This window comes from Paraphaeosphaeria sporulosa (assembly GCF_001642045.1).
Source record: "Paraphaeosphaeria sporulosa strain AP3s5-JAC2a unplaced genomic scaffold CC84scaffold_4, whole genome shotgun sequence".
Classification (NCBI taxonomy): Eukaryota; Fungi; Ascomycota; class Dothideomycetes; order Pleosporales; family Didymosphaeriaceae; genus Paraphaeosphaeria; species Paraphaeosphaeria sporulosa.
Window position 1 is genome coordinate 1898185 of NW_017253363.1, and position 23851 is coordinate 1922035.

The window sequence follows — 23851 nt, forward strand, 5'->3', positions numbered from 1 at the left end:
AAAGGAGTGTGCACGTAGAGGCGAGGTCAGACAAACGAGAATTAGAAAGTGTCGAGAGCGCGAGGAAGGTGCACCACGTGGCTACGACAAAGCATGGTCTAGCTTGCGAGTCGGACTGAGAGCAGTGAAGGTGAAGACGAAATGTCGAGCTAGTGGTCTTCAACGTGTCATGTTTGCCGTTCGTGCAATATCTGGCACCGGCATTTTCAGTGGTATGGCAGAACGAGCGAATGTAGGACCATGTCAACTTTCCAGTCCTGTCGGCATTAGTAACGCAACAACTCTTTCTTCTGTAGTGTGTGCTGAACAGACGGTGAGGAAGTGAAACGAAGAAATCTAAGGAACTATGAGCGACAGGGTCAAAAAATTTGCAGCGCTGCTCAGAGCACTCGATCAGTATAAGTCCCACCAGAGACAAAACCAAGCGCTCACAGCACTCAGGGTATAATAGCATGGATAAAAAAGTCAACCCCAGTCCTCGTAAGTTCCCTATAACGCCTGTCGATGCCGGCCCTGTACCACCCTCATTGCCTAGTTCCTGTTGCACCTTCCTATTCCAACCCACCCACCTGGTATCATCACAAATAGAAATCCCTCACCAACTGTGTTCTTAGACTATACTCATCAGGCCGCATTTCCATTGCCTTTATCGTTGTGCTCGGTTGAGACAGGACTTGCTGGAACATCTGCCTCATCTCCCCCAACGCTTCCCTCAACGCCATCCTGCCAATCTGAGCTTCGTCGACTCAGTTTTGCCGGCCCCGGTGTCTCTCTGGGGCTGGCAAGCGGGCTTGCGGGGTTCGGTCCAATGCTGCCGCTGATACTATCCGTGCGGCCATGACCTAACAATCCGCTGCGAACGCTCATCCCATCCGTGTTCTGCTTGTTTGCATAATAGCTGTTACGCTCGCTGGGCAAAGCGGGGGCCGCGACGCCGGATGATGAATACACGCTTGCACGTTCTGCGTTGGCGAAGCCGGTAACACCACCAGGCCTGCTGGCTGGACTATAGATTGTGTCGGCCGTACCAGACAAAACACTCAACGGGAGCGACTCGCGACTTCCTCCCCACACTGAAGACGGTGCCAGCGCACGGACCGAAGCATTTGTGTCGAGGGAATTTCGACGACGGCGCTTAGACGAAGATGCCAGCGTCAGGATAGATGCGTTATCCGTAAGGATGTTGTTCGCTGTTGCAGCCTGGTACGAGTGCGGGTGCGACTGTTGCGGGACAAGATGCGGAGGAATAGCAGACGGAGGAGGCGATGTTGGGAATTGATGTGAGAACTGCACAGGCGGTCCATTTGCAGGCTGCGTTGTCTGTGCATTGCCGGCACCAAGCGCATTCGAAGGTGCGGTCGACTGTATCGTCGTTAGAGTTGTGGTGAGCGAGCGCTCCGAGTGGTTCGGCGACGAGAAGGTGCTGTTGTTGCCCAAGTTACTGAAGCCAGTATCTGCCTTGGACCTTCCTGAGTGGACTGTCTCGGGATTGGTGGCTACGGTCGGAGCGGTAGATTTGTTGCTCTTGGCAAGCGCGCGATGCTGGTCAGCGTCGTGGGCCTCCTCGACGGATGTGAAGCTCTCGGCCGAGCGAGGGGTGACGGGACTGGAAAAGGAGAGGCGATTGCCATTCGTGTTTCCATTGCCGCTGACGTGGCCCGACTCTGGGTATGGATTGTTCTTGCCTGCGGATTTCTTTGACTTCGACGGCGTACTGGCCTGGTTCTTCTTGCTCGAGGCGCTCGGCGAGTCGGAGGAGGACTTGTTGAGGTTCGCCAGGCGTTTCATGAAGCCCGCGAAGGGCCGCTTACGTGCTTGACGTTCTTTACACATGTATGTCAGTCCTATGCAAATGCGGCTGCGGTGAGGAGGGGGGGAACCGGCCAGGCTGGGGGCCATTGTTATGGCAATGGCTGTGCTCGAGTCCAAGCTAGTCCACTTACCATTCGGCCTCGAGGTCGGTTCGGCGGTGGCCATGCCGCTCCACTAGGCGCAGCGCGGTAGACTAGGGTTGAGTGTTCTGCGCCGCTGCTGGATCGCGAGCCGGCGGGTGTAGGCGGGTAATAATTCACAGGCTGGGCCGCTCCACGTGTGGTATATTGGGCAATGACGAGGCGGCGACGGGCTGTAGAGTACCGAAGGTACTGGCGCAACGAAAGTAGGGCCGATGCGCGTTAGCTGCAAGGACCTGCGTGCGGCGTGGGGATGCTGCTGCGGGCGAGGGAGCCAGTGCGTTCCGAGGCTACGCGGATGTACTGGGAGCGTGTTTGGGGCTGGTGGTGTTGAGGCTTGGGGAGCACTGGATTGCGGAGGCGGCGATCGACTATGCCGCATGCGTTGGGGCAGGGTCCTTTGAAGCGCGGGCCGCTGACGAAGGTGCAGCTCCACTCATGCACCAGCGATCATACCCCCCCACCCAGCCATCCACCCACCGTCGCGAGCCCGCGGCGTGCCGATATCTTGATTTGGTGCGCGAACGCGATCCACGCCCCTCCCCCGGCCTGCACATCCCATCTTCATGAAGCTCATGGCCTCGTCTGGCTCAGGGTTCCAGCTCGGAGGGGGATGAGCTCCATGCAACGCCATGCGCTTGAGGACGCTTCCAAAAGAGCTCCTGGCACGTCTGCCCGCCGCAGTGCCATCCTACCGCTGCCAGAGGACGTGGTCGCCCAGATCAAGTCGTCGACCGCCATCGTCTCTCTGACTGGCGTGTTGCTCGAGCTGCTGAAGAATGCCCTGGACGCTAAAGCTTCCAAAGTGGAGGCATCGGTTGACTTTGCTCGTGGAGGCTGCACCGTCGAGGACAATGGTCTCGGAATCGCCCCCTTCGACTTTCGTGAGGAAGGGGGCCTGGGCAAGCTATACTGTGAGTCTCCTCGCGGCTCCAAAGAAGCGAACATGCACTGACCCACCCCAGGCACCTCCAAGTACCTCTCCAAAGATGAGTGCCTCGGCCGCAATGGCACCTTTCTCGCTTCGCTCGGTGCCATGTGCCTCCTGATCGTTACCTCGCACCACCACGAGTACCGGTCCCATAACCTATTGACGCTGCACCACGCCAAGGTCGTCGATCGGCAGCTGCCAGCATCGTCCCAGCACGAGATTCACGGCAAGCATGGCACCCGCGTGACAGTCCGCAACCTGTTCGGGAATCTTCCAGTGAGGGTCAAGCAGAGAGGCATCGTGGCGGAACACAAAACAGAGCACGATCGCTTGTGGGAGGTCCTAAAGGGCGAAGTTACAGGACTGATGCTTAGCTGGGGCGAGCCGGTATCTGTGAGAGTCCGTGATTCCGACGGAAAAACATCCATCAGTCTCTCCAATCTATCACAGAGCGATGACAGCTCGACGAAACGCTCTTCAGGGTTTCAGTCTCCGCTCAACGTCCTCACGCAGGCGAGCTACATTCTACATGCCGATTGGCCCTCATGGGTGCCTGTGTCCGCATCCACATCTACCATATGCATAAAGGGTGCTATCTCCCTGGATCCTGCGCCCAGCAAGCGCGTCCAGTTCATGTCTGTGGGTGTTACGCCTCTAAGTACCAACACCGGGCACAATGAATTGTATGATGAGATCAACCGTTTGTTTGCGTTGTCTAGCTTTGGTACCGTCGAACATGACGCGGCAATCGATAATGAGGAGAAGGTCCGAAGACTTGGCGACAATCGTTGCAAACCGAATGGATTTACCACCAAGCAACTGAAAACTCGAAAGGGCGTTGACCGATACCCCATGTTCTATTTGCGCTTATCCTTGACACAAGAAGACAAGCTCAATCGAGCAGAGACCCTCTTCAGTGCAGACAATGCCAACCTCAGCACGGTTATGGATGTTTTAAAGGCTATGATCACACAGTGGCTAGCCGTCCATTATTTTCGACCTCACCAGACGTTGTCCAAGCAGGTTCATCCATCAAGTTCAACTGCATCCTCCAGCAACACTGAGAGCAACAAAACTGCATTATCGGCACGCCAAGACCGGTCGCTTAGACCTCTTTTCCAACCTCGAGTTGCGTCGGCACCGCCAACCCTTAATCCGCCAGAGACTGACAGTAGTAAGAGAAAAATATCACAAGGCGCTCTGTCGAGAAAAGACTCAGATCGAAGCCACCACTTGGCTTTCTCTACGTGGTCGCGCATAAAAAGCGGCAACCCTACTTTTCTGGACAGCTTGGGCACGAAGAGAGATGTTCGGACGTCAGATGACGCAGCGTCGTTTGCTGGAATTCCCGCCGCTTCGTACTTTGGCAAGTTCAGTGCTCCACCTGTGCTCGCGGGGGCTTTGGATGGCGGTGGTGATCCAAATTCTCCACCAACAGATACGTGCTGTGGAGACGGAAATTATGATGAAGCGATCCCCTGGACCGACCTAAAAACTAAGCAAACGTACTTTCTAAATGCTCGGACTGGCTGCGTGCTGCCGTGCCCTCCAGCTAGGCCTCAGACCGACCCTTTACCCAAGGTCCGTGTTAACACGCTCAGAGACTCTAACCAGTCTCTGCGACTACAAAAGCTTACCACACCAAAAAAAGAGCCAAACGCATGGCTCAATGATATGCTGAGAGCATGGCAAAATCCAGTATTCCTGCCTTCAGAAGCGAGGATTCAGCAAGCTGTCCCTTCCCAGGACCAAAACGTCCAGCATTGCGCGCATTGCCACCATTTGGACACCGGACGAGGCTACAGTGACGGAGCCTTCGATACCGTGTCGACATTGAATGCGAGCAAACTGTCCAAAGAGGGGCTTGAGAAAGCCGAAGTAATGGCCCAACTTGATAGAAAGTTCATTCTTATAAAGATGAGGACTCTCAAGGATGATGTCAAAAGGTCGAATACAGATGGAGAGGTCCTTGTCCTGATTGACCAGCACGCGGCGGACGAACGCTTGCGTGTGGAGGCTTTGCTCGCAGAGTTGTGTACGCCATTGCCGAACGACACCAGGAGCTACCGTTCTAAGCTGGGCTATGAGTCGCGCGTAGCTGTGTCTATCCTGGACAAGCCGATTCAATTCACGTTGACTGTCCAAGAGCAACAGCAGTTCACGTCACATGCTTCAAGATTCGCAGCATGGGGAATTCTGTTCGATGTGGGAAATGTATCGTCTTCATCGCCAAAGCTTCAACCGCTTCTTTCTGTAACGGCCTTACCACCCGTGATAGCCGAACGTTGCAAAGCAGATCCGCAAATTCTCATCGCCTTTCTCCGTACCGCTGTCTGGAAGTACGCGGACGCCGACTACCTACCCCATCCCGTGGATGAGCTGGAGACCCGGGATGTATCCTCAAGCAATTCAGCAGCCTGGGTCAGACGCATATCCAGTTGCCCAGATGGTCTAATTGAGCTGATCAATTCGCGTGCGTGCCGTTCGGCTATCATGTTCAACGACGAGCTTAGTATGGAAGAATGCAGAGCACTCGTCCGGGAGTTGTGCAAGTGTGTGTTCCCGTTTATGTGTGCGCACGGCCGGCCCAGCATGATTCCGTTGGTTGACATTGGAACGGTTTTGAGCTCCGAAACATCGGCACAACAGACAACAGGAGGCAGCTTCGTCAAGGCGTGGAAGCGATGGCAGACAAAGTAGGATACGCAAACGCAAGTCTTGCATACAATGACACATATATACAATCAAAAAATCTATCATGTATGAACGCCATGAGACCTGAATAGCCATGTGGTGAAGGCTGTCAGGTCAATTAAAACGCTCACTTTGCTCTTGGAACGTCCATAGAGGGCCTGTTTCGAAGTGGGAGAGTTCGAACAAGCGTGACAATTTTATTCCGTTTACATTGAGATCGATAGCCTCAACAAGATCATTAGCTGGGCGCAAGCAACGCCTAGCATGGAGCCTTTGGCCTGAGGGCAAAACTCTGCGTATTTCCTATAGCGTACACAACAGGCGGTCACAAATCATCTACATTCACGTCTAAACATCTGAGAAGGCGATGACGAGGATCGATAAAGCCTTATCTGTACGCCTAGAGATTGAAAGGAGATGAAAACTCGAGGTTTTGCGATTCCCGTCTGAAGATCCAACATCGGAGAATATTTAAGCACAGCTACGGTCACGTGCGAGGCTACGCCCCATGCAGCTAAACCCCCGAGCCAGGGCTCCACTGACTATCACCACCGCTTCACAACAGCCATCCACATGACACGATCTACAAAACAATGAACAATTCTCCTTAAAATGTCCCACCCACCATGCCGCGCCCCTCCATCCGGCTTTTCCGCTACCCCACCGGCCTTTCCCGGCGTGCTCGCCGCTCCCGCCTCCTAACCATGCTCATCGCCCTGCTCACCCTGCTCACCTTCGTCACTCCCTTTTACATCATCTACAAGCCGCCATCTTTCCTAATTCATTACTTTCAGACGCGTTGGCCAGACGTACTGTTTCACGCGGACAATGTAAAAGAGAAGGTCATCGCGCTCACGATCGATGATGCGCCGAGCTACTACACCAACCAAATTCTGGAGATTCTAAAGGAGAACGATGCGAAAGCTACGTTTTTTGTTATAGGCGGGCAAGTTGATGGGAGGGAGGGGGAGCTGACAAAGTTGGTGGAGGCGGGCATGGAACTGGGGAATCACGCTATGCATGATGAGGCGTCAAGGTCTCTCACCGATGAGGAATTGAAAGCCCAGATCAAGGATGTGGAGAGTATGATTGCCAACGCATATGCTCAGTCCAGCGTCTCCGGCGAGCCAGCACGCTACTTCCGCCCTGGGTCGGGCTTCTTCTCTGCGCGGATGCGCGCGTTGGTCAAGGACTTGGGTTACCGTTTGGTGCTGGGCGACATCTACCCGCATGATCCGCAGATTCCGTACTGGAGGGTCAATGCAAAGCATATACTGAGTATGCTGAAGCCTGGTGGGATTATCATTTGCCATGATAGGAGGAGTTGGACGGTGCCGATGTTGAGGAAGGTGGTGCCGGAGATGAAGAGAAGGGGTTGGAGGATTACGACTGTTTCGGATTTGTTGGAGCAGGCGGAGAGTGAGTTCCAGGCGAGGATAATTATAGACTGAAGAGGAGGTATCGCTGGTATTAAATTTTGTCGGAAGGGTATCAGAGGTCGATGCGATTCGGTTGGGGAGAGCACACCTTCGCCCGAGATTGGCTCGAGGCCTGCCACCTGAGAAGGTGATCAGCCGCTACATTTCGAGATCCATCGAAAGTTGGGAGTTTCGGCCTGCTGGATGACGGGCGTGTGGAAGCAGAGTGCGCATTTGCCTCTCACCGGATTACTTGGAGATGGACACCTCCTGTCTAGTTACGCCTAACTAGAACTAACTTAGCGACGAGGTTTCAATGAGACCCAATACCATATGCAACGCATACCCACCCGCATATCCCTGGTACGCATACGTAGCAACAAGCTGCAATGCTAATATAGACTCAAATTCGATACATTGAAAGCTCCTACAGGCTCGAAAAATGCAGTGAATAAGTCTTCATGTTCAAACGTCGCTTTTTCAGACTGGGAGGACTTGCAACCTCGGAACTTCTTAATCCGTCACCCGGCATCGTACCTCCGCGGGGCCCACGCCCTGTCGCACGCGCCCACGCCTTTCGGGTGACAACTTTGACAGACGTCCCGCACATAGCTTTCAATTCGCTTTCAGCGCCCTAGCCTCCCATACATGTAAGTCTAATTGATCTCCACATGCATCGTATCGTCCGTCGCTGACCCGCACAGCACAGCATCAGCAGCGCTTCAAGCTCCAAGCTCCACGCTCCACGCTCCCCACCACCACGACCCCACACCCCCTCGCCCTTCCGCCCGCATGCCACCTCCCTCCCTCCTCCGACTCTGCACCCGCCTCCCAACATCCGTAGCTACACCACGCCGACCTCTCACCTGCACGCGCTTCGCACCACGACCGACAAACACACGTCCCCGCTTTGGGCTCAGCAGGACAATGGCATCTTCCGCTGCGCCGCTGCAGGAGTGGCTCGTCATTGCGCCGGACTTTGAGGGCGCGCTCGAGAAGCGGCTTGCCGTCCGCGGGGAGCATCTTGCCGGGTTGAAGAAGGATGATGAGAGTTTCTGGCTGTGGGGTGGTACGTTTACATACCCTGCTCTCTCCCGCATGTCTCTTTGTGTCATGCTCCTCAGTGGAAGCTTGGTTGGGGTTCATAGATGCTGATAGTCCTTTTTGCAGGCGCGATGCTAGAAGAGCCGATCACAGAGGGCCAGGCACCGAAGATGAAGGGGTCTGCGATGCTGATTGGGGCGAGCTCGCGGGAGGAGGTTGTGGAGAGGCTTAAGAAGGATGTTTACGTCAAGGGGGAGGTGTGGGATTGGAGTAAAGTGCAGATTATTCCGTTCAAGAGCGCGTTGAGGAAGGCCTTGTAGGCTGAGAGAAGGAGGTGCGTTGCATTGCATAGAGGACGAATTTCGCCTTTTTCGAAGAGGTTCAATAACGGAACGAATAATGTTACTGTCTGAATTAAGTTGTGCTCAAGCTAAATAACATGCCAACATCGTAAATCAATCATTTCCTCCGCGTTAACCAAGTCGGTACCCATGAACGCCATAGCCATGAACACGTGGAAATAGTACAAGACAGTCGCCTGTCCATCTCCGTGAAATATCTACCTGTACACGTCGCATCATAAACTCTCGCCTCTAACCACTGCACATGATGCAAGCCTCCTTGTTCTCTATTGAGCAAGCGAGAACAGCGTCGGAGTATATGTCTCCCTCGCGATCGGTGCTCTCCTTGCCATCTTCCTCCTGCGTGGACGCTGCTTCCGGCAGAGCCTCGTCATCGGGAAGCTTGCCAGTAGACTCGGCTGCAATGACCTTGGGGCTCTCCCCCTCAGGCACGTCAGCTTTGAAAGGCTTGTTGGCGAGCGCGTCCTTAGCTGTGCCGTTCAACTGCTTATTCTCTGAGCTGATAGGCGGTGTTGCTGATGGGGTTGGGACACCGTTGGGCGACGCAACTCCGTTGGCAGCGCCATTGGCAGTCTTGGAGGCGAACATTGGCTGAGGAATAGGAGTCGGTGACGGTGAGGTGCTAGCACCAAGGAGTCGTCGCTTGCCCGCAAGGGACTTAGCGACGTTGGTGTCTTGGACCAACAACGCCTCCTGGTCTACAGTGAACTGGATAGGAGCAGAGGCAGCCATGGTTCGTAGGTAGTACAATCCAGTCTTCAGCCCAAGCTTCCAACCGGCAAAGTGCATGGACGTGATCTTGCCCATGGTAGGCTCCTTCATATGAATGTTCAGCGACTGAGACTGATCGATGAAGGCACCACGGTCAGCGGACATCTGAATGATGTTACGCTGCGAGATTTCCCAAACGGTCTTGTACAGGGCCTTGATCTCATCGGGAATGTTGGGGATGCGCTGGATGGAACCACCATCGGCGATGATTCGGTTCTTCATGTTGTCTGACCAGAGGCCCATGTCGACAAGATCCTTGAGCAACCAAGGGTTGACGACCTGGAACTCACCAGCCAACACGCGACGAGAGTAGATGTTGGAAGTGTAGGGCTCGAAGCACTCGTTGTACCCGAGGATCTGCGAAGTAGAGGCTGTCGGCATGGGTGCCACGAGCAAAGAGTTGCGGACACCGTGCTGGGCAATCTTCTCCTTCAAAGACGCCCAGTCCCACAAGTCGGTGGGGGTGACGTTCCACATGTCGTATTGGAGAATGCCCTGAGAAACAGGAGACCCTTCATATGTCTCGTACGGTCCGAGCTCCTTGGCCAGGTCGCAGGACGAAGTCAAAGCTGCGTGGTAGATGGTCTCAAAGATCTGGATGTTGAGTTTCTTAGCCTCGGGAGATTCGAAAGGCATACGAAGAGACAGGAAGGTATCAGCAAGACCTTGTACACCGAGACCGACGGGCCGGTGCCTGAAGTTGCTCTTACGAGCCTCCGGGACGGGGTAGTGGTTGACCTCGATGATCTTGTTCAAGTTGCGAGTGACAATCTGAGTGACTTCGTGAAGCTTCTGGAAGTCAAACACGCCATTCTTCTCGTCGACAAACCTAGGGAGGGCGAGAGAGGCAAGATTGCATACGGCGACCTCGTCAGGGGCGGTGTACTCGATGATCTCAGTGCAGAGGTTGGAGCTGCGGATAGTTCCGAGGTTCTTCTGGTTACTCTTGCGGTTGCAAGCGTCCTTGTAGAGCATGTAGGGGTTTCCGGTCTCAGTCTGAGCCTCGAGGATAGCATACCACAGCTTCTGGGCACGGATGGTCTCACGTCCACGGCCCTCAGCTTCGTACCTGGCGTACAGAGCCTCGAACTCCTCACCGTAGACATCTGCGAGACCAGGGGCCTCGCTGGGACAAAACAGAGTCCACTCGCCATTCTCTTGGACACGCTTCATGAACAGGTCCGGTACCCAAAGAGCATAGAACAGGTCACGCGCACGTACCTCCTCCTTGCCGTGGTTCTTTCGCAAGTCAAGGAAGCTAAACACGTCTGCGTGCCACGGCTCCAGGTAGATGGCGAAGGCACCCGGACGCTTGTTGCCACCCTGGTCAACGTACCTAGCAGTGTTGTTGTAGACACGAAGCATAGGAATGAGACCGTTGGAGGTACCGTTGGTTCCTCCGATGTATGAGCCGGTGGCACGAATGCAGTGCACGTTCAGACCAATACCGCCAGCAGTCTTGGAGATCATGGCGCACGTCTTCAACGTGTCGTAGATACCCTCGATGCTGTCTTCCTTCATGTCGATCAGGAAGCAAGACGACATTTGAGGAGACGGTGTACCCGCATTGAAAAGTGTTGGCGAAGCGTGCGTGAAGAACTTCTGCGACATCATGTCGTAGGTCTCGATAGCCTTCTCAATATCCTCGCCGTGGATGCCCACAGCTACACGCATCAGCATGTGCTGTGGACGCTCGGCTACCTTGCCATTGATGCGGAGAAGGTATGATCGCTCCAGGGTCTTGAACCCAAAGAATTGGTAGTTGAAGTCGCGGTCGTATACAATAGCCGAGTTGAGCTCTTCGGCGTGCTTTTGTATGATGTTGTAGACCTCATCCGATATCATCGGTTGGTGCTTGTTATTCTTTGGGTTGATATAATCGTGCAGGTCTTGTACCACAGACGAGAATTGCTTCTTAGTCTGCTTGTGGAGGTTGGACACGGCAATACGCGCGGCGAGAATTGCATAGTCGGGATGTGTGACAGTCATGTATGCTGCTGTCTCAGCGGCCTTGGGATGGTTAGTCCTGTTACTACACATCGAGACAGCATGCACGTACCAAGTTATCCAGCTCGACCGTCGTGACACCATGATAGACACCCGAGATGACCTTCATTGTGATGGCAGCAGGGTCGACATGGTCCGGGTCGAGGCCGTAACATAGCCTCGACACTCGGGCTGTGATCTTGTCGAACTGAACGCGCTCTTTACGTCCATCTGAAGCACCATGTCAGTTTTGTCGACAGCATGCAGGTGGCAGCAGGGGTAGAAATCACAATGGGATCATGCATGCAGGTCGTACATACCGCGCTTGTGAACAAACATCTTGGAAGCGTAAAGTAATTAGGTGGATGTGGGTATCTCGACGCGTGAAGAATGGGTGTGAAAGCGGCCTGGGAAGAGGGGTGGGAGGCTTTTAAATCAAGACGCGTCGAAGCAAAACACGCGCGGGACACGCACGGTCAGGACGCGCCTTCCTTGCCACTTAAAGTGGAAAGTGGTTGCTTGGTCAGCGCACGTGCCATCACGCTAGGCGGGCGCGGCAACACGTTTCGCCGATACTTTTCAGGACCGCGCGATGGCAATGAACGGACGGCAAGCGATTGGGGAGCTCCGCGTCATCTGCAGCTGGGACTATTCGACTCAATTCCTTTCTTTTCCCGCCGCTGATCCTCTTCGCTGCCCACCATGGCGGGCGGGCACATGAAATACCGCCATTTGAGCCGGTCGTCGTCGCATCGACAAGCGCTTCTCCGAAACCTCGTCACCTCGCTCTTCAAGCAGGAATCGATAACGACAACATGGCACAAGGCGAAGGAGGCGCAGAGACTGGCAGAGAAACTTGTTACATTGGGAAAGAAGAACACGGAAGCGACGCGACGGAGAGCGCATCAGATATTCTTTGTACGGCTATTGTTGTAGCCCCCCTGCCGTAAGCTAACAATCTCCAGGAGCCCAATGAACTGGTCCCAAAGCTCTTTGGTCCCATAAGAGAGCGCTACCTCGAGCGCCCAGGTGGCTACACGCGCGTGCTCCGCATCGAGCCTACAAAGGAAGACCAAGCCGAATCTGCCATTCTCGAATTGGTTGACGGACCGAAAGACATGCGCTTTGCCATGACCGCGAAGACGCTATCAAACCTACCAGAAACTACGCGCATGAACGAACTTACAGCGAAGAATGTGAAGAAGGTCACGCAATTTCGGCAGGATGGAGTTGAGCATCTGCGGAACATGGTCGAGAAGATGAGGGAGGGCAAGAAGAAGAGGTGGGACACCAGAACGCTGCTAGGGCCGAGGAGGGTGTACCTACTGGAAGAGAGGCAGGTGAGGGATAGGCATCTGCCCGAACCTGTCAACGATGGCGAGCTGCCGAATCCCGTCAAGATGTTACACGGTGGAGTGCTTCAGAAAGGCACAAAGATTTGGAATGTACGGGATATCGTGGAACGTCAAAAGAACAAGTCCAAGGAAGGTGCGCGTTTGGAGGCCGAGAAGGCACAAAAGAAACAACAGAAACAGCCCAAAGCTCTTCAGTCAGCTTAGAGCTGCATCCTCTGTACTATACTGTCTTCATAGTAGACTTCAATACCCTGTATACAACCTTTCAATGCTGAACTCGGGTCATCCATGAAGTCAACGTCAACAATTGGATCGACACGCTCTAAAGAGTAAACAAAGTAGAAAATGTCGGCATGATGTAGCTATGGCATCTCTCTGCCACCACGAGCAGCGGTAGGCAGTAGGTGTATCACAAGGCTCGTACTCAGGCACTGCTTCGCTTGTCATTCAGATGAAAATGAGTATGATGTGATTCGACAGCATGACCCGCACCCAGAGATCTTCATTAGAGTGTCACTAGAGAACGTATAGATATCTGTGGTAACACGATGTATTTCAGATAGAGCAAATATGGCGAGACGAGGGAATAGTCCACGCCACAACGACGGGTTCTTTTTGAGGTTGGTTTTGCTGATCATATCGAATCTCTAATGCTAGGGCTACTTCAAGCCTTCTTCGTGACGCGGTACCTAAGAAATATCAGCAAAAATTTTCGACTTGAAGATGAGATACAAATTAACTTACAGGAACAAGCTTTGTCTTGAGTATATCTTCTTGTCTGGATCATCCTCCACTTCCTTCACATCGAACATCTTCCTCGCTACTTTCATAAACTGCAGATCTGCTCTCCTCCTCTTCTTGAAACAGAAGTAGCAAACAGTCTTTTCTCCAATCAAATCCTTGAGCGTCTCCTGCAGCAGTGGAAACGCTGGCTCGAAGTAAACACAGTCGGCGGCTAGGATGATGTCTGGGTACTTCGGCAGGCCAGATGGGGTAGGCTGACCCCAGTCATAGATTTTGGCGGAGACTTTTGACGTGAGGTTGTTGAGGACGATGTTCTGCTTCATCAACTCGAACATGGGTTCTTGATCCGTGATGTGGAGGATTGTATCGGTCCCACAGCCAAGGGCTACGGCGAGGCTGTGCCACGTCAGAACTTGACCTTGAACTTTCAGACCACTTATGGTGTGTTTAGAGTCAGTAAGGTTGGTTGGACACGCACCCAACAAGACCACCACCAGCACCAAGCTCAATACTAAACCAGGTCAGCTGCAGATCATCACGATTCACAGGGAAGATTACATTTCTTTTCCATTCAGATCACTTTTATGCTTTCTCAGCATATATTTGCTTAGCACCATGCCCGCTGGCCACAACTGTCCACCACAGCCATTCTTCAGATCTTCCTGAAGTTTCAGTGGTGGCGACAGCAGGCCGTCGAAGTCTACTTCTGAAACCCCGGCAGACTTAATCAAGGCAGGCGGAACTAGGTCCTCGCTCACCCCGAAGACGCTGTTTTCTTCGCTATCGGACATGGCTAGGTCGTCGAATTGATTGCGGTGAACGATTGATACATTGACAAGTAGAACGACCATGGAGGGGAAAGTTTAGGATGGCTAGCTTCATTTGGAATAGTTCTTTTTCTCAGGGAAAGAGCAAGCGAGAAAGGGTAGTTATCCATCCAGCGACGAACCATTCCACCAGAGAGCCTGTATTTTGAATGCGGCTGCTCTCCAATGCATTCGATTTTATTTCAGCTTAATCATGGGTCGCGTCGTCGAAGACTAGTACAGCGACGCTATCATCAAGCTGACGACCTTTCGGTAATATCTTACTGCCTTGAGACTTGAGTAGGTATGCAAATGCGCAAACGGTAGCACAGTTATCATCAATCTTAAAACATACATTATGCCATGCTATTTTTCAGTACCTACGATAGATCCTTGCTTTGCGGGTGTATAACTTGAGTTGGCTAGCTGCGTTACTGTCCTCGCATGCCAAGGATTCGGAATGAACGGAACGGAACAGTATCCTTACGTCCACTTCTATCACTTTGGTCCATCGCTGATTTGCTTCGAAACCCTTCGTTCTTTGTGCCTGTAACTAAATTGAAGCTCTCAGGATGTACCTTGTACACGTTGCCACGGCACAGACATCAAGCGGCCAACGCATCCCAGCCTCGCCAATTACTCGAGGCTGACCAGCCACCTCACAAGTGATCTCATATCGCAGCGGGACCAAGCCGCGTTCCTACCACCGCCTTTTGACCTCCTGCATATATCACATCTAGACCTTTAAAATATTCGTACTACCATTGTCGCGTTGCAGCCCTTACGAACAGTCATGATGTTACCCAGCCTGCTCGCGCTTCCACCTACCATCCTACTCATCTGCGCTACGTCTGCCACCGCCGAACCACAATGGCCACACAACCTGCCGAAGCACATGAAGTATTTTCCGGAGGACAAGGTCCATGTAAAGCGCAGTTTGGACATACAGGAGAAAATAAGAAGAGAGAAACCCATTGGTGTGAAGAAGATGAGCAGCGATGCGGGCGAGATGTTTATGTTTGACAACTGGATATTTGCGTCGGATATAGAAAACAATGAGGCAGCCGAGCGCTCAAATACCAATCGCAGAGAGCTGGCGAATATAACGGGACAATTTGAGGCAGCATTACGACCTGTTGAGGAAGGCTTACACCTCGACTCGTACCTACGATTTCGGGCAAGAGACATGCTCTTGAAGCGCGGCTTTAAGTGTCCCACCGGTACAAACGATTGCTCGTCGATCGGGCAAGCGAATAGTTGCTGCAGCACAGGGAGTACATGCATAAAGATATCTGATCAGGGATTCGGTCCTGTGGGTTGTTGTCCGAGCGGAGAAAGTTGCAGTGGAGGCATAAGTTGTAACACTGGTGAAGGTTATACCAGCTGCCCAGAGTCCCCGAACGGAGGTTGTTGCCTGCCAGGATACAGCTGTTCGGGTGTTGGGTGTAAGTGGCGAACGTTTATTAATGCAGCAATTGGAATTAACCTTTTAATAGGCGTTGCAGTCGAAACGTCCGTCACATACGTCCAGCCTTCATCCACATCAGCAACTAGTGCTGCCTCATCAACCGGTGTCATTGTAATCCCGACTACACAATCGTCCTCTGCATCCTCTTCGCCTTCACCAACACCGACACCGTCAACATCCAGCACATGTAGCACCGGCTGGTTCTCGTGTCCAGCATCTGTTGGAGGAGGTTGCTGCCAGAACGGAAGGACCTGTGCAGCAGGTGCTTCTTGTCTCGGTGACGACACTTCTAGTACCATGGCTCCCTCTGCTCCCGTCCGCCCGACAAGCGATTCTGGCTCCACATCTGCACCGCCAGCCTCGTCTTCACCAAATGACTCCGTTTGCCCTACAGGCTTCTACGTGTGCAGCGCGTATTATCCTTCCGGCTGCTGTCGCGTCGGTTCCGATTGCCAAACAACCGGTGCATGCATGCCCACCGCAAGCACGACTGTTGTTAATACCAATGGAGTCGTGATTGTGGCGCCGAGCGGTGCAAGTGTTGCTTCGCAGGGCGGAAGTTGCCCAAGTGCATGGTACAGCTGTGCCGCAAGTCTGGGTGGAAATTGCTGTCCAAATGGCTACTCTTGCGGGGACCAATGCACAGCGACAGCTGGCTCAAGTGTCGCAGACAAAATGGCGCCTAGTGCAGCAGCTACTATACCTTCCGTGATTTCCATTTGGGCTATAATCACTGGTGCTGTTGGTGTTGGGTTTGCAATGATCATGCTATGAGAGCCGACATATATGATGAATCTATTATTATCTATCTGCTAAGCTCATTATATTTCCTGAGATCTCACCTTGTTACGCCATCTCGGTTTCTTCCTTCCATCTTTCAAATTACCTCACTTCTATACATTCTGTGCAACTCAGTCTCTCTCGTCCATATATTCATACCGAGCTTCTTCCCTCTCTGCACCGGCTGTCCAGAGTGCAATGTCCTCCGGTCACCCATCCTCCCTTTGCCAGCCTTCCCGCCTCGAAGGTTGCGCCAGTACACTGCGTTTCGAGAAATCGGTCGAAAAGTTACGCCGTCCTCCCAGCCAGCATCGCAATTCACGTATTTGCACCATCGCTCGTCGTTCGGTGCATCGAGCAGTGGAAACTGTGTCCCACCGCCAACGATATCATCAGATGTGCTGATGTACACGAAGAAGGACGAAAGCCGATTGCCGCCATACTCCGAGGTTGTCTGGAGCGGTGAAGTGAACCAATCCGTGTGCGGCGCATATTTCTCTCCGAGGCTATACTGGACTGCTTGTAGAGGCTCCAGATGCGTGCGCGGGATATCATAACCTTGGAATTGCAGCGCGCGCTCTTCGATGCATCTTACTACTTCATCGCTATGTAGTGATGTCGATCTTGATGTGCGAGTCGACGCAAGTTGCTGTTGGCCGGATTGATCGGCGATTTGTGAGGAGGTGAAGCGTCCCGCGGATACGGACTCGAGGTGTTGGGCTTCGCTTGTAGTCAGGAAGTCAGGTATGTAAATGATGAGTGGGTCTTCGGAGAAGATCTGAACGCTGTAAAGATGTTGGGGACATGTGTAGTTCTCAGTTAAGGCCGCTGTTGCGAGAAGAACTACGAGAGATAGTGTAAGAAATGATTTGAGCATAGTGAATGTGGCAGTCAATCAAGTAGGCGCGCGTAGGAGAGATTCTAATGTGATGGACCGATCAAAACTCAATACAGAAGGAGTTGAAATGTCGCAATTATGACAATGATTGCGAACGTGGCGTGTTGGGGAAATAATCCTCAGGTTGATGCTCGTCACAACTCTGAAACGCAGTGGGTTCCAGCGTCTCGCGATGTGGGAGGATGTGCTTGATCCCCACTTGGCGTGGAGCTTCCGTAACTCGACAACTTCAGATCTTCCTCAATATCGCCAGGAATCATTCTGCCTTAACCCACTGTTCCCCAACTCAGTTTCCTCTGGCTTCGTTGCATTAATGATGCTGATCGTCTCACGTCTTCTGTTGATTGCCGCTACCATCCGATGTGCACTCGCCTCCAACAGAAGTCTTTGGGCAGATTTCAACGGCAATGATCTCGACTATGTGATTAAGGAGAGCCGTCGGGCTCTATTGGTTTTCGCGTCGCGGACGTCTGAATCGGTCCAGGACTACTACGGTTTCCTCGAAAACTTGCACAAGGACCGACCGCTGCAAACAAGAGTCATCATGATAGACTGCGATATCGAAGTGAACCTCTGCAGACAGTACGATGTGAATGAATACCCAGCAATACGTTTATTTCAGAGAGGCAAAGCCGAAGATCGTTTCACTGGCGAGGAGGCAACATTGATAAGATATCGCGGTCGGAGAACGGAGCATGCAATCAGATCGTTTCTGATCAAGCATGAGTACGCTATTTTATCGGCTATAGGGAATGGCGAACAGTTGAGCAATTTCAAGAAGGTTGATGATGTTGCGATAGTCGCATATCTGTCAAGAGAGTGGAGCGAACTAACCCGAGTGTTTTACTCTATCGCGGAGAAATACTACGCGAAATTCGTCTTCGGATATACTCAAGGCGAAGACATTGCGGGCCAAGAGGGCATTACAATACCGTCTATTGTATGCTATAAGAATACTGATGGCGACCACAAAATCCTCAAAGGACACTTCACAGAAGAAGACGTGGAGGTTTTCTTAGCAACGGCCCCGAAAATGGTGATACGCGACTTCAGCGAGCGGAACATAGAAGCCTACATGGCGGTGAGTTAGCAGTAACACCTTCATACTCACGTTGAGATATCTCTGACCCAATCAGCCGGGCAAACTTTCCGCGTATATCTTCGCCGCCACAGTGGGCGAAGCTACGTCTGTGCGTCATGAGCTCACGCCTCTCGCAAGAAAATACGAGCAGTATGTGACATTCGGTGTCGCGGATGCAATCGAATACGCACCTATGGCGACAAACTTCGGACTTGCAAACGGCATGTTTCCAGCATTAGCTGTTCATGCGCCAATGAATGACAATGTCTTTACTTATCTACAAGGCAGAAAAATTGTTGCTGAAGTGGTTGAAAATATGCTGCTTACAGTCCTGCAAGGGGAAGCGACTTCAGGACAGGTTTTCGGAAGTGATGCACCAAAGTTCGTCGACGCGGAGGCGGAGGCGGAGGCGGAGCGTAGGGCACGGCCGCGAGACGAGCTGTGAGAATACGATGCAGACTGCTTGAGAATGCTAGACTCATCCAGCACGGCCAATTGGGAAGGCATGAAAAAATAGCGCAACATTCTGACCATCGTATTGGCAAAAGATATATGCAGAAGAGCGCAAAACTGCTGACCTTTCCATCAGAGTAAAAGCGACCATCTTCGTTGTGGTATAGAGTGCGGGTGTGCTGTGCACAGCCACTGAGCGGCGCATGAGGGCGTGAGGACTGATCGTGCTTCAGCCTTGTCTGTGTGCCACATGGTCTGCATCCCACACTTTTTCCATGTAAGCTGAAATGAGATTGTGGCCCTAATCACCACAAAAGATGAAGAGTTGAGGTATGTCATTCACTATGCTGGACTAGTGTGGCCGTATATCGTTGTTTCATGCTCGTGCACCTGGTCAGCTGTCGAAGCTGTCTGCTTAGGTTCTCTAAACTTAGTTCCGGCAAACGATTTAGCTATTGGTCAGATTTTGGCCACGCTCGTTGCCCTTGACAGCCTCTTGTTGATTGCTTTATGGAGGCGGTGTCCACGTACGTTCTACGCGATCACCTCTTCGAATGAACACGAGGCTGAAACAGTATGTAGATATTTATACTGTGAGCGAAGATGCAAAAGGACATGTAGGACTGAAATTCGACTTTTTCGTCTCTTTCAAGATGAATTGCTCCCTCTCAACGATCGGACGGCCCCTGCAGGGTTTCAGCTTCGAAGGACTGTTCGCAGAATACACACATCTCAATTCAACATGTCCAAAGAACAGTACCATTTTCTTCAAGGAAACTGGAATGCTGACTGTTGAATCATGCCGGATCATGACTGGTACTCCCAACTCCATTTGGACTGGTTGGACGCCATACCCAATCGAAGATATCTGGACTCGAATCGTGACATGGAAGCTTCCCCTATTCCAACTCGCTGTTCAATTCCCACGTGTTCCATTGGGCTTCAACGTTGAGACAGCGACCGTAATTCACTTGCTTGGAGATCCAGTTGATTCCCTGATAAGCGTTCTTTTTACGCTGGCTACATGTCATTCTAGAGCCTGTCTAGCCAAGGAGATCTGCAAAGAATCTGGGCTAAAAGAGGACGACCGGGACTACGTATTCACTTGGAAAGCTTTGGCGCTCGTAATGGTATCATACGACGAGTGCGGCAAGTCATACCAGGTGCAAGGCTTTTGTAGGGATTAGTAAGTAGAGTAGTCTATCACTACTATGATATGCTAACACAACCCGTAGTGTAACTTCACGGAGACATCCCGAGTATGAGAGCGAGATTCGCCACATCTACGAGGAAACGGCGAATTGTTTAGCAGCCGACAGAGCCACCAAGTCTCTTCCAGTGTTTGTGGCCGAAAGTTTTTTTATTGGAGGTTGGCTCATCGCACTCCTGAAAGCGGCTTTGTCTGAACCGAGCTCGAACAATTGGCCGAATGTAGAGGTCCATTCAATCGCGTTTTCGGGAATGTACCTTTGGATCACCTCGGCAGTAGTACTTGGTTCCCTGATTGGCGCCTCACAGACTGAGGGTTCGATTCCGCGCTTGTTACAAGCTTTCGAATACCAACTTACACAGGTCCATGGACAGCTGTCTCGACGCCCCTCCGCAACCCACCGGGAAGAAAGTGGATGGTGCAAGACAGGAATTGAGCGTGCCATCCACGGAGGCCTGAACAATTGGAGACCAAGAAAGTGGAGCAGTCGCCAGCGGTCCCTGGACATCAGCAACTGGCAGATGGTATCTTATGTTATGGTAGCGTTAATAGCTCTTGGCGCTAGCTTCCTCACGGCAATTGTCTTGTCCAACTTCGTTCCTCCACATGGCATGAATTGTCGTCACATCCCGCAAACGGTCATGTAAGACATGATTTCTGAGTCGGATTGCTTATCACTAATTAAGAACGGTAGGCTCACCATCTGGCTCGTCAGCTTCTTACTCGAATGTGGCTTCGAGCTATGGTTGCCCCAAGGTCTCTTTTGGGCCGTATATTGCAAAGACATGATTGCTGCACTTATGAATGTTGGTACGATAGTCATCACACAATGGGGAATCATGAACTCATGCGCCTGCTGGTCTATGTGGGGTATGAGAGGCCTTCACTTGCCGCAGATGTTGGACGTCAAGCATGAGCTCATGCACTACACTCGGCATGTTGCTCCATGGATTACCTTCATGGCCATTCTCTTTCAATTTCTGTTCTGTGCAGCCATAATTTGGAGGTATTGGGATGCTGTTCGAGTGTACATCCAGCGCGATGATATGATGTCCAACCGAGGGTGGAAGAAACGAAAGACGGCAGACATGCAATGCTGACATAGTAATTGAGAAATTTAGCTAGCGACCAATCGATACTACCAACAAGTTTGTCAGCCTGACCGGAACAGCTCTATATGTTTCAGTACTCCTTACCCTGGAAGAAATACAATACCAGGACAAGAGCTAAGTTCACTCGGCCTATATATTACCCTTTGTAAGACACTGCTCTTAGAACTTATACCGTGTTCAATGGGTGAACAGCCTCCAGCTTTGTTTTAGCCATGAGTCCTGCTTTCTTGTGTACCCCTGTCAGCTGCGTACCGCAGCCAGGATTCGAGCGGGGTAGAGAAGGCCCTTGCCTTTGGAACGTACTAGCCGTTTAAGGGTGAATAGATTGCGAACGGCCCCCATAAAAGTCGCTCAGAAACTCGAAGCATTGCAAATTCCGTAATCCTTTCTGCTCACCTGTCGCATCCACGCAATCGCAGTCTAACAAGATCGGGCTCTTCGAAGCCTTTCTGCGGGATTCGACTATGAAGGTCATTGCATTTCTTTCGGCTCTACCTGTGACCTTGGTCGGAGCTGGATATGCTGATCTGTCGGGGGTACTTCATACCACTAGTGGCCTTGTCCGAGGCCATAAAGCTCCACGGGCGCCAAATGTGACTGCTTACCTGGGAATTCCGTACGCGCAACCGCCCATCAGCAATTTGCGTTTCGCGCCTCCTCTACGATACGAATCAACTGGGAACAAGTTTTTTGGCGACAAGCTCGTATGTGCTCTCATCGAATCTTACATTCCATGACATACTCACACGGAAGCTAGGGGAATTCATGTCCAATTTATTCTACATACACAAGCGATCTTCTTCCCGATCCTAATGCAGGTCTGAACTTTACAGAGGCCGGTGTAGAGTATTTCAACGCAATCGCTCAAGTCAATGAGACATTCAGTGAAGACTGCCTTACACTGAACATATGGAGCAAGAATGTCGGACAGGGCCGGCGGACTGGAGTACTCCTTTTCGTTCCTGGCGGTGGGTACGTGGCTGGGAGCGCCAATGCGAAGACTTACGATGGTGCAAAGTTTGTTGACCAAGAGGATATTGTCGTTGTTACGTTCAAGTATGGATTCACTCCCACGGCGCTGTCGAGAAGATGCTGACCGCATGAGCTACCGTGTTAATATTCTTGGGTTTCCTGGCGCTCCGGGCACTGGGAATCTGGGTTTGCTTGACCAACGCCTCGCTGTTGAATGGGTTCGCGATAACATCGCGAAATTTGGTGGTGACCCTTCGCGCATCACCATCGCTGGACAGTCTGCGGGTGGGGGCTCAGTCGATTACTATTCCTACGCGTGGACCGGAGACCCGATCGTTGCTGGATTCATCGCGGAATCTGGGACCGTCCAGCTCGTAGAACCGCTCCCCGAGGACCTCGCCGCTGAGAACTGGTTCAACACGACTGGGCTGCTGGGCTGTGGTAATGCAACGAGCAATCGAGACGAGGTTTTAAGATGCATGCGCCTAAAGAACGTCAGCGAGATAATGGGAGCAACTACTCAAGTCTCTATTGGGTCCGTTTTATTCACTCCCTTTGTCGATGAAGTTACCGTATTCAAAGACTATCCAGCCCGGGCAGCGGTCGGAAACTTCACCAAGCGACCTTTGCTTATCGGGCACAACGACTTTGAAGCTTCACTATTCGACCTGATCCAGCGACTTAAAGGCGTTGTGCTTCCTAGCTTTTGGAGCGACTTCCAAAGTGCACGCTTCTTCTGTCCCGTGGCCGCACGTGCGAAAATAAGCACCCAGTATAACATACCGACATGGCGCTACAGATATTTTGGCGATTGGGCAGACATGCGTCTTTCCAAAATAGTTCCTACTGGAGCTTATCATGGGGCAGAAGTCAATGTCTTGTTTGATACGGTGCCGCATGGTCACGGGATACCAGGCAGCACGCAAGAGGAGCTGAAGTTTGGAAGATATATGAGGGGAGCTTGGGCAAATTTTGTCGCAGATCCTATTCATGGTCTAGAAAAGTATGGCTGGCCCGCCTATAGCTCAAGTACAGAGAGCTTAGTGAGACTGGCGTATGGGAATTCAAGTACTACCAGCGTTGCTTATCCTTCGATATATGATAGCAGCTGCAATTTTCCAGCTTAGAAGCAGTATTCGTAATTTTCTTTTTTAAAAACAAATTCCTACTGGAATTGTAAGTTCCGAGCACGGTTCGAGTACACTCCACATCAATAATCTAGAACTATGATCCTTCTAGCCTAATCACATTTCGAATCTCACATCGCCCGTCCGCTTTCTTCAATAGCTTAATCCAAACACTGATATCACGCTCCTTCGCATTGAAGTACTCCTTCATCACGAGGTCAACGACTCGCGTTGTCCAATCCTTGTAAGGACTGAGTACACCCGGCGATGGGATTACATGGTCGTTGATAGCAATCCTGGACCCCTTCCTCAATGCAGAGATCAGGTTTTGAAGTATTTGGGAGTAGTATTTGTCTCCCCAGTTGTGAAAGATCATCCGGGAAAGATATAAGTCGGCCTTTTGCACCGATTCTTGTGCAAAGAAGTCGTTCGCTTCGAAGGTGACTCGCTCCGATGACTTAGGTGCAGCAAATATGATTTTGGGTAAATCCAGGACAACAGCTGTCATGTCAAGATGGCGCATGGTGAACTACAGGGCAATTGCACCATTACAACCTCCAACTCGACGATAGACTTGTACTGTCCCCAGATATAGTTGTCTACTATGAGATTGGCCTGAATTCCGGGTTCCACTCGAAAGAAGCTCATGGAGTCTGCAAAGCGCTTCGCCGCTGCCTCATTCTTTCC

At 51.9% G+C, this 23851-nt stretch overlaps 12 protein-coding genes across 12 annotated transcripts; 7 read left to right on the forward strand and 5 right to left on the reverse strand.

The window, feature by feature from the left end:
* Nucleotides 1-217: 217 nt before the first annotated feature.
* On the reverse strand, nt 218-2295 carry CC84DRAFT_1143669 (uncharacterized protein). The gene is made up of 2 exons (XM_018176425.1): nt 1944-2295; nt 218-1823 (listed from the first exon to the last, which is right to left on the reverse strand). The coding sequence occupies exons 1-2, from the start codon at nt 1975-1977 to the stop codon at nt 625-627; spliced, it is 1233 nt and encodes a 410-aa protein (XP_018037626.1). The 5' UTR covers nt 1978-2295; the 3' UTR covers nt 218-624.
* Nucleotides 2296-2404: 109 nt separating this feature from the next.
* CC84DRAFT_1163476 (uncharacterized protein) lies at nt 2405-5626 on the forward strand. Its single transcript, XM_018178274.1, has 2 exons — nt 2405-2866; nt 2918-5626. The coding sequence occupies exons 1-2, from the start codon at nt 2575-2577 to the stop codon at nt 5581-5583; spliced, it is 2958 nt and encodes a 985-aa protein (XP_018037627.1). The 5' UTR covers nt 2405-2574; the 3' UTR covers nt 5584-5626.
* Nucleotides 5627-6281: 655 nt separating this feature from the next.
* Nucleotides 6282-7028, forward strand: CC84DRAFT_1089420 (glycoside hydrolase/deacetylase; the record flags this gene model as incomplete). Its single annotated transcript, XM_018174305.1, has 1 exon — nt 6282-7028. The coding sequence occupies one exon, from the start codon at nt 6282-6284 to the stop codon at nt 7026-7028; it is 747 nt and encodes a 248-aa protein (XP_018037628.1).
* A 516-nt stretch (nt 7029-7544) lies between these two features.
* Nucleotides 7545-8501, forward strand: CC84DRAFT_1163478 (uncharacterized protein). Its single transcript, XM_018178275.1, has 3 exons — nt 7545-7645; nt 7700-8064; nt 8166-8501. Exons 2-3 carry the CDS (start codon nt 7788-7790, stop codon nt 8357-8359), a joined length of 471 nt encoding a protein of 156 aa, XP_018037629.1. The 5' UTR covers nt 7545-7645; nt 7700-7787; the 3' UTR covers nt 8360-8501.
* Nucleotides 8422-11649, reverse strand: CC84DRAFT_1258425 (ribonucleoside-diphosphate reductase large chain). The gene is made up of 3 exons (XM_018184829.1): nt 11479-11649; nt 11232-11389; nt 8422-11182 (listed from the first exon to the last, which is right to left on the reverse strand). The coding sequence occupies exons 1-3, from the start codon at nt 11495-11497 to the stop codon at nt 8633-8635; spliced, it is 2727 nt and encodes a 908-aa protein (XP_018037630.1). The 5' UTR covers nt 11498-11649; the 3' UTR covers nt 8422-8632.
* A 104-nt stretch (nt 11650-11753) lies between these two features.
* Nucleotides 11754-12823, forward strand: CC84DRAFT_1117472 (ribosomal protein L17). Its single transcript, XM_018175495.1, has 2 exons — nt 11754-12076; nt 12124-12823. The coding sequence occupies exons 1-2, from the start codon at nt 11861-11863 to the stop codon at nt 12715-12717; spliced, it is 810 nt and encodes a 269-aa protein (XP_018037631.1). The 5' UTR covers nt 11754-11860; the 3' UTR covers nt 12718-12823.
* Nucleotides 12824-13046: 223 nt separating this feature from the next.
* On the reverse strand, nt 13047-14079 carry CC84DRAFT_1143688 (uncharacterized protein). The gene is made up of 4 exons (XM_018176426.1): nt 13816-14079; nt 13736-13768; nt 13258-13653; nt 13047-13202 (listed from the first exon to the last, which is right to left on the reverse strand). Exons 1-4 carry the CDS (start codon nt 14046-14048, stop codon nt 13178-13180), a joined length of 687 nt encoding a protein of 228 aa, XP_018037632.1. The 5' UTR covers nt 14049-14079; the 3' UTR covers nt 13047-13177.
* Nucleotides 14080-14856: 777 nt separating this feature from the next.
* On the forward strand, nt 14857-16305 carry CC84DRAFT_1175114 (uncharacterized protein; the record flags this gene model as incomplete). Its single annotated transcript, XM_018180134.1, has 2 exons — nt 14857-15508; nt 15560-16305. 2 exons carry the CDS (start codon nt 14857-14859, stop codon nt 16303-16305), a joined length of 1398 nt encoding a protein of 465 aa, XP_018037633.1.
* A 51-nt stretch (nt 16306-16356) lies between these two features.
* CC84DRAFT_649951 (uncharacterized protein) lies at nt 16357-17546 on the reverse strand. Its single transcript, XM_018187004.1, has one exon. It carries the CDS (start codon nt 17186-17188, stop codon nt 16409-16411), a length of 780 nt encoding a protein of 259 aa, XP_018037634.1. The 5' UTR covers nt 17189-17546; the 3' UTR covers nt 16357-16408.
* Nucleotides 17547-17753: 207 nt separating this feature from the next.
* Nucleotides 17754-18735, forward strand: CC84DRAFT_1089320 (uncharacterized protein; the record flags this gene model as incomplete). The annotated part of the gene is made up of 2 exons (XM_018174299.1): nt 17754-18290; nt 18346-18735. The coding sequence occupies 2 exons, from the start codon at nt 17754-17756 to the stop codon at nt 18733-18735; spliced, it is 927 nt and encodes a 308-aa protein (XP_018037635.1).
* Nucleotides 18736-19870: 1135 nt separating this feature from the next.
* On the forward strand, nt 19871-23164 carry CC84DRAFT_1216256 (alpha/beta-hydrolase; the record flags this gene model as incomplete). Its single annotated transcript, XM_018182785.1, has 5 exons — nt 19871-19929; nt 19979-20596; nt 20648-20763; nt 21899-22121; nt 22171-23164. The coding sequence occupies 5 exons, from the start codon at nt 19871-19873 to the stop codon at nt 23162-23164; spliced, it is 2010 nt and encodes a 669-aa protein (XP_018037636.1).
* A 97-nt stretch (nt 23165-23261) lies between these two features.
* CC84DRAFT_1143690 (S-adenosyl-L-methionine-dependent methyltransferase) lies at nt 23262-23810 on the reverse strand (the record flags this gene model as incomplete). Its single annotated transcript, XM_018176427.1, has 1 exon — nt 23262-23810. The coding sequence occupies exon 1, from the start codon at nt 23685-23687 to the stop codon at nt 23262-23264; it is 426 nt and encodes a 141-aa protein (XP_018037637.1). The 5' UTR covers nt 23688-23810.
* Between the last annotated feature and the right edge of the window lie 41 nt (nt 23811-23851).